The sequence below is a fragment of the Pteropus vampyrus genome, unplaced genomic scaffold (genome assembly GCF_000151845.1).
Source record: "Pteropus vampyrus isolate Shadow unplaced genomic scaffold, Pvam_2.0 Scaffold172, whole genome shotgun sequence".
Taxonomy (NCBI): domain Eukaryota; kingdom Metazoa; phylum Chordata; class Mammalia; order Chiroptera; family Pteropodidae; genus Pteropus; species Pteropus vampyrus.
The window spans coordinates 3,722,473-3,731,273 of record NW_011888953.1 but is presented as its reverse complement, the minus strand read 5'-3'; the positions used below and the strand labels follow the sequence as shown (position 1 = coordinate 3,731,273).

General features: G+C 39.1%; 1 protein-coding gene across 1 annotated transcript in view; it reads left to right on the top strand.

Moving 5' to 3' along the window:
* Positions 1-8,801, top strand: part of WDR70 (WD repeat domain 70) — a gene marked incomplete at its 5' end in the record, with an annotated part of 57,707 nt that overhangs the window by 24,942 nt on the left and 23,964 nt on the right. Inside the window, one exon of the mRNA XM_023536916.1 lies at positions 7,792-7,892. Coding sequence (XP_023392684.1) covers positions 7,792-7,892 — 101 coding nt within the window. The remainder of the gene's footprint in view (positions 1-7,791; positions 7,893-8,801) is intronic.

The following is an 8,801-nucleotide window of genomic DNA, read 5'->3' as shown; positions in this document are numbered from 1 at the left end:
GTACACATTTTATTTTAATTATTTGCTTTAAAACTTGAGATGATCCTTTTTCAGTCTTACTAAAAATAGCTGTTTCGAGTTCAGTAGAGGAAACAAATTTACTGCAGATGCTTAAAATACTCATCATTTAGAATTCTAATGAATATAATTTGTTTTGGTTATTATATTGTTAATGAATATGATCTGTGCCCTGGATCTCTTTTGTAAAACACTCTCCTTTGAAGTAAAAATTATTTGTTGGAATTTGTCACTATATTTTATCAAAAGTCTAATCATTATTCTTCTTTAGAATAGAAGACATATTCTGATATATTTATTACTTCATTTCTGTTCTCATCTTCAGTCTTTTTTAAAAGAACAACTTTATAAATTTATTTAATGAGTAGACTCGTAATTCAGATACAGTTATTTAGATTCTCTATTCAACATTCTCTTCGCTGAAATACTGTGTACTACAGGAATCCAGATTCAAAACCTATAGTGAGATGTCTTTTCCCTTAATTATCTATTTGGCGGTGATCTTGTTTGGGGAGTTACAGTAGGATGAAGGGCCTATATATACTGCTTCAGGCTTCATAAATCATTGAAGGCAGAAGAATGAGGACTAAAAGGAGAAGGGCTTGTCCAGTTTAATAGTTTCTCCCTTTTCTGGTGTCATTTAACCATGTAACATGTCGTATTAAAAGGCATCTACTACTTCTTGGTATCAGCAGTTTCAAGGAAATGTTTTCTGTTTACTGTTTTGCTTTCATTTCTAGTCCTTTAAAACAGTAGAAAAGTTCACATTTTCCTTTTGGTTAAATAGAAACTCTTTTCCTCTTCTGTACAAGAGCTTGGTGTTTTATTTTACTGGTGTTTAGATTTATCTCCATTTCCTTGTATGGACATAATTGCTATGGTGGCAAAACTGAATGAAGACTCAGCCACTAGATAATACCACCCTGGAGGAGAAACATACTTGACTTCTGTATAAAATACAAAAAAAGGAGAACTTGATTTTGTAGATGTTTAAAGGTGTGCAAAATGACAGTGTTCTTTAAGTAATGTCTAAACATGTAATACAATAATGACTAGTGCTCTCTTGTCTAACCCCAACACCATATTATGTCCCATTGATAGAAGACCAAGTGAAGGACTTTATGTCGTGTAGAATTTTCTGTGGCAGTTTTTCCTCTCCCAACCTGAATTTGATGAATGGTCTTCAGTAACAAGTTTTCCAGCTGTTCTATCAGAACTCTGGCTAAACTTTCACAATTATATATAGTGTGGGGAAGAAAGAGGTCTATAATTAACACGTATCTCAGGATAGTGTTTTTTCCTTTTTTAGGAAAAAAACACTCTTGTATGAGCAGGGGTTCTGAGACCCCCAAAGGGCTAAATAAAAGAGTATGATTTGTAGAACATACTATATCTTTCCCCATACTATATTAAGATAAATAGTGCTTTACATATCCTCTATAATTCATATTTGAAGATTCAGCTTTTCCTGTATTTTTTTTTTTTTTGGTTTTACATACTTGATGATTTCCAAGATGTGATCGTATATGTATTTCATACCTAGTAGTTAGGGATTTAATAGTTTTATCCATTTATGCTTTGTTTATTCACATAAACAAAGGATTTATGGTTATTATCTTTTTGCCCATCTCTAACTATGGATAAAGGAGGAAGAAGGGTAAAGGGGCCTGGATCTGTGTAGATTTGATTGAGAGAGGTGGCACCTTAGGTAGTGCTTCCCAAACTTTTTCACAACCTGGTCCCCATAATAGTTGATCGTGCATGATAGAAACAGGTAAGGCTAATCTCCTGGAAGTGACTTGCCTGGGACTCCAGCACCCCAGGCTCCTCTCAGGCCTGAGGGACTCCATATCTGGGCACACCAGCAACCTATCCTGTGCCCACCGGTGGGAAGATCACCTTGGGTGTTGAGACTGTGTTCCCAGTAAGTACTGCTTCTAAGTGGATCACTGGAATGGGGCCTCTGGGGTATTTGCCTTATGGGGCCCACCACCGATGTCGCTCACCTGTAGTAGACTCCAGCTGCCAGACTCCTGTTTGTTTCCCACTCTCAAATTGTCATTGATAAGAATAATTACCAGATTTTCTTCAATTGTAATTTGTGCTTTCTTTGCCTTTGTCCGTTCTCCTCAAATAACAGGATTGGACCAAACTAAAATTTAGTGTTTTGAATTAGATGAAGAAAATGTGTTTAATTTTCTTACCCAAGAGACTTTCCATTTTCTCTGAGAACTTTTTCTCGTGATGAAATTCTTTAGGCAAGTTTATTATTAGATACAGATGTGATTTATTTAGTGCCAAGGACAACTACCAGATTCCAGATTTTTGCTGCTTTAGAGGTTACCTTAATTTTAGACCATAGGCCGTAAATGAACTGATTTTAATAAATATATTTTCCATAGGTTTGATGAAAATTGATTTGATAATTAGATGCTAATTTTTAAAAAGTGTAATCCGTGCATCTGTACCAAATATTTATGGCATGGATAGAGCAACACTTTTCCTTGTTTGATTTTTCCACAGCAACCCCTACATTTATAAAAGTTCTGTGACATTTTTTTCTTTTCACCATTGGGCGTCTATCTAGTTTATCGGAGAGAGAATTATTTGGGGCATTGAAAGGGAAAGATTGAGAAGATGTCCAGCAAAGAGTGATAATTGCTACAATTTGTATAGTGGAACTTCCCGAGAGTTCGAGGAGTGTGGAAGAGAAAAAAGGAAAGAGATACGTGCTCAGTTAGAGAGAAGAGCAGAGAAGATGTCTGTCTTTAATCTTTTGCGTTTGAGGGATGTCTCCACAGAGATCAGGTGCGTGTTGAGGAGCCTTATTTATTGGATACTGAGGCTTACTCAACAGGTTTGCTGCCTGAACTTCAGAGTGATGAGGCCAAGCCCCATGGCCCATGCATGCTGCAAAATAATCCAAGTTTGGGAAAAGCAAGGCTTTGGGAGGACAGGACAAATAGCCTGGAAACGTTTCAAGAATTCCCATCTTACTCTTCTATTTCCCCGGCTCAATATTTTAATATGGAAAGCAGTTTTTCTTTTTCCATGAAATAAAACTTGTTAAAATCTGAAGAAATTTCTTTCTTCAGTACTTTTCCATTTTCATCTGCCTTCTTTTTATTTGTTTTAGATTCACATCTTGATCTGTGTTCTGAGCCGTGGGGATCACATATGGTCATTACGGCCATTCCAGTGTATTGGGTAGTCCTGAGGGTGTCCATGACCGTGAGGCTGCCTCTGTACAAGTCTGCAAGACCATGTGACAGTCTGCTTCACAGACAGGTGTAAGGCTCTTTATTTGAAAATTCTGAGAAATACTTGTTCTCCCAAGGAATCACTGAGTTGGCTTATCCATTCTTGTACTTAATTACAAAAACCAAACATGAAAAAACCAGATGGAGTTTGGTTTACAGTATGGGTCAGCAGCTGGGAAGGATCAGGAAATGGTGTTTCATCATAATCATGTTTCAGATATAAAATTATGAAGGATGTTGGGCTTCTTTTAGCATGTAAAGTAGAATAAGGGTGGTGTTTGGTTATGTGCATTACAGATGCCTAAGATGTTGCGCAGACATTGATTTCTTTCATAATAATAACATTTGTGAACTGGGTAGTGGTGGGTGTTTTCTTTTATGATTTTAGTAATACCATCTGCTTTTAAATGTAAACTTGCTAAGATTTCTACTTTGGGGTTAGGTCGGTTTAGAAGTGATATAAAATCTCTGATGTCCCTTCCTCCCCGTATTCTAAAAATAGGACTTTGCATAATTAAGTAGTATAAGGAACAAATATTGCAGTCGGGGACCCCCCTCCTCCCACCCCAATCTGATCCCAGATCCTTCAACTACAAGGTTGTGAGCTTGGGAAAGTTACGCATCCTCCTACAAGACTTAGTTTCTTCTTCTGGAATGAGAATAAGATTACTAATTTTATAGTAATGTTGTGAGGATTCTATTACTTTAAATAACTTAAAATTCCAGATACCTGATAGTTCTCTTCTTACCATGTCCTAAAATATAAATTCATTTTTCTCAGTGGTTTCTGTCTCCTCTCCTTATTCGCTTCCATGATTTCACTTAAAGTAAGCTAAAAAACCCACCGAAATAAATTATTTAGAATTTTTTGTGGCCTTTTTACTTTTGCTGAGGGGTAACTCTAAAAATCCAGTTTTGGAATTTTGACACTGCCGTCTGTACACAGCGCCCTCTTCTTCCGCATCCCACCCGCCTCTTCTTTCTTTGGTCTCTGTAGAGAAGACAGATCTCCGTGTTAAGTACGTTAGTCTCCTAACTTCTTGTCATTGTGCTTATGATCTCCAACTCCGGTTATCATCTGCTGCTAGAGCTGAGTACTTTTGGGGGCAGATTGGGGTTACTCGGCACTGCCAAATTATTATGCTAAAATGAAAGTAGGCTTTGGTTTAAAAGACTAAACATAGTTTTATGCTAAAATGGAGCTTAGCCTAGGCGGCTAGAGGAAGCCATTAGTGGTCCCACATGTTTTGGTAAGATGAAATAGATTAGTGTAAGAATAAAATGCTTTATAAATTTAATTGAGCAAATCAATATGTTAAAATATGCAGACTAATTCAGAATCTAGTTCTTTGCACTATGGTGGTCTGCTACCATTTGGAACTCATGATATAATGTGAAGGCTTTCACTTTGATCCTTTTAGATCACGTCATGACATTCGTCTCTGGTCCTTTGATTCAGATATACTCTCTACCCTTCATTTGCTGCACGGCTTAGTAAGTCTGTAAGTCTGAATGTGTCAAGCCCCCCGCCACAGAAGCACTTCTTCAAGAACACAGACGGAGGATGGCGAGGTCTTGGGTGGATGGTTGATTGAGTGAATGCACTCTTTCAAGTAGTTATACCTCATCTGTCTTCGGATAGTTCCTTGGGCTTCTAGCAGGCACGTGTCCCATTGTTATTAAGTGAAGCCCAGTATGTATGTTTGACAAGTTAGCAGCGTGGCAGCACTGCTTGCTCCCCAGCCCCGCCGTCGGCTCTGGGATTGTTTGGTTTGGCAGATGGCCAGCTCTCTGCTATAAGATGCATTTCCTTGACAGGACAAAGTACGGAGCCGCATTAGCTGCAAAGTTTACAAAGGTTAGCTAAACACACACAATAAATATTAATAAACAAAAAAGGCCCACCCACCTTTGACTTTGAATTCTGTTTCTTCATTCCATGTGTTGGAGTCCCTGTAGTGTTTGATTAATAACCAGTCTTAGGGTAATTGAGCCTTAAGTATCCTTTGCCTAAGTCATACTGCTCACAGAGCCCTCATTGGCTGCTTTGGTGACTCATTGCCATGATGGATGGAGCTCTGGAATGACTGTTTAGTTCAAGGGGTCTTAGTTGCCTTCTCCTTGCTCCCGTGTAAATGTGTTTCTTCATGAGTGCTTATGCTGACCAGCCATGTGTGTGTCTAAGAGCTCTGGAGGGTAAAGGATGTGAACAGGAATAGAGGTGCAGTGCCCTAAGCTTGGACTCCCTGGAAAGCAATCAGACATTGGTCTGTTGGTCTGGGCAGTTGCCTCTCTCTAACATTTACACCCTCCGCATAGAGAGAGAGAGTAACAGTAACCTGCTGCCCCTGGAAACTGCCTATTTGGCTGGGTGTCTTGGAATTTACCAGGCCTACATTGTGGACGTTTTCCAATTCTGCACCCTGCTCACTTGAAAACATATTTGAGAACCAGTAATATTAGACTGCTTAGCCAGAACTCTAGAGAACCAAGGAAGAGAAATAACTTTAACATTATGTCCTTAAGATTGTCGTGGGGCTGTTTGTGAGTGGCTGAGATTTCTGAAGGACCTTGAAAGCCCTTGCATTATCTCTCTTGCTCTCTGGTTCATGCACACCTCTCTTTTTGGGGCCACATTAGGAGGGAACTAACCGTATTGCGTTTATAGGGTACTCGAGTATAATGATGATCCAGAGAAATAAAATTATTCTTCATAGGTATTAATATTTTAACTTGAAAATTATCTCCAACTCCACCTAGCAAAGCAATCCATTTTAGCTTGGGTGAACTATAACTTTTAATTCATTCCTTCAGCAAACATTTATTGAACACCGACACTAACATAGGCACTTGGATACATTGCCAGAACAGACCAAGATCTTTGCCTATGTGGAACATCTGTTTTAATGGGGGAGGCAGATGATAAGCATAATTAACCGTAACTTATATATTATGTTAAAAGGTGATATATGCTATGAAAAAAAGAAAAAGCAAAGTAAGGGGAGTTATGAGATGTAGTTTTAAATAGAACAGTCTGAGTAGCAGTGACATTTAAGCAAAGACTTGAAGGAGATGAATATCGGCTTGAGTGAACCTATTCTGTGGCAAGAAAACCTAAAATGTGAAAACCTGCCATTTTAACTTAATTTCCCCCTACAGCAGGGAAAACACAGCCACTCTTTCAATAGAACATCTCAACCCCCGTCAGTGGCACAGAGCTTAACAACCACGCTCGTGGAGTGCTGTCAGACGGGAATCAGAAGTCCTGCGGCCTCTGTTACACGTCTTATTAGTTCCTCAGGAATCTCAGAGAAGGATTTGCAGCCATTTAACTGTATGCTGTTTTTATTTTGTTTTGTTTTGTTTTGTTTTGGTTTTGCCAGTCAGATGGGAGCCAGAATATCCATCAAAATGGATTGCAGAGATTCTTAGATAATTTGTCTTTAAAAAAAAAAAAGGTGGGATGGTTACGGAGAAGAAACCAAAGAAATTCAGCCCAAGGTAGATTTAGGAGTCAAATCCTGATTCTCATTTTACTACTGGGACATAAAATGGCAGTACCTAATTGTGTGTGCCTTTTTCTTCTTAGCCCTCGTGCGCTGCTTGGTGCGTGATAGATTATTAATAAATACCGAATCGATGTTTCCACTCATTTCTTCTCCCATCACAGTGAGATCACGGAACCTAGTACGTGCTGTTTCTTTCTATCAACTTTAACTTCATCTTTTTCCCCTCTTAATTCTATCCCTGCCATCTCTCCCACCTCTACCGCCGAACTGCAGACAAAAATTAAAAACAGGTCGTGGTTCTCACTGAGAACTCCGTGGTTCTTTTCGATCCCAGAACACCACTTACTCTCCTCATGAGTAATGAATTCAGAGGGTCATAACTTCCCCGGCACCTTCTCTTAAACAGCTTTTCACTCCGGTTAATGTAAGTCTTTGTATTCTTTATCTGTTTTACTTCTGCCGTTGTCCTGCTGGTTTATCTCATAGATAAGGAGATACGATTTAATGCCTCCAAATATGTGTCGTCCTTGAAAAAGCTTTATGAGATACAGATCTTTGTGAACTAAAAACAGTAACCACCTGGCCTCAATCTGCTGTCCAGAGGGACATGTTGTGTGTGTAAAAGCATGAAACACTGAGATCTAAATCTGCTTCATGGTAAGCAGAACGGAGTTATGTGTGTTTGGCATTCCAAGATGCCAGTCTCACATGGCAGTGGAGCTGGGAAAGGCTAACTGTGGTTTCATGGCTCTCAGGAACAGAGAGGAAGGACGATAGGGAGGAAATATCTTTTTTATTTTTATAGGGTGTCACAAAAAAGTGACAAAATGGAACCCAACCTCAGGAATACAACCTTATAGTTTAGAAAGGAATATCCTAAAAGTTACAGGTAACCGTCAAGTTCATAGTCAGTTTGTAGTGAACTAGCCATCAGAGTACCAGCAGGGTTTTTTTCCATTTTTATTTGGCCTCCTTTTGTCGATTACCATGCCTTTTCTTTTCAGAGTGTGGTCCGCTGCCTGTGGCATCCAAAGCTGAACCAGATCATGGTGGGAACAGGAAACGGATTGGCTAAAGTCTACTATGACCCCAATAAGAGTCAGAGGTATTTCAGAAGTATTGCCTGATTTAGATTGATGACAACAACTGGGGGAGTGCTTTTTTTTTTTTTTTTACCCTGCTTTTATTTATTTCCTTCTTTGATGGGGATCTACCCTTTTAGAAGATGCAGCTGGCACAGAGTAAAGCCTCAAACTTTTAGTATTGAGTTTTAAAGAGGATTTGGATATCATTCTTGATCCATACAGAATTCAAAGCGAAAGTTTCCCGGGGATTTGCAGTTCTTTAGCTGAAAGGTTGAGTGCAAGGGAACAAGTCCTCCCGCTTTGCATCCTACCCTGGACAGTGGCATTAGCAGTGATGCATGTAAGAGATTAATAAAGCAGGGAACTAACCACTTACAGGAAATGGAAGCAGCCAGTCTGTTTTGTGCCCTTTCTATTTGGCCTTTTATCAGATACTGGTTTAGATGTTTGGCAGTGTGGTTCTCTGCCAGCAGCAGGGGACAACACAAATGCTTTCCCCTCCCAACCCCACGCTCTCCCCAAATGCCAAATGTAAGTGTAATCAAGGTGTTTAAAGTTCAGAAAACTTCCCTAGAAGCTCAGTTGGTCCCTCAGTTATTTCTGTTTTCCTTGGGCACAAAGATGCATGTGTGTCACCACCCAGAAAAGGGTGGTTTTCTTTCTCTCTGTTAGTGTATAGTGATTGATTAGCTCTTTCTTTAGAGTAAGGCTTAGTAAGCTAGTATTAAAATTAATATGCTAAATTCACTGGGATCCTTCTTGAGAAAGAAAACCCATCCTTTATGAATGAATATTTATTGACCGTAATTTGGCTCTGAATGGAAGCATACAGTCCTGTCTTCCTTCAGAACTTTTTGGACGAGGGTTGGATTGCTTACCCTATAAAATAAAGTTATATGTTGTAGTATTTAAGAACAAATAGGATTTTG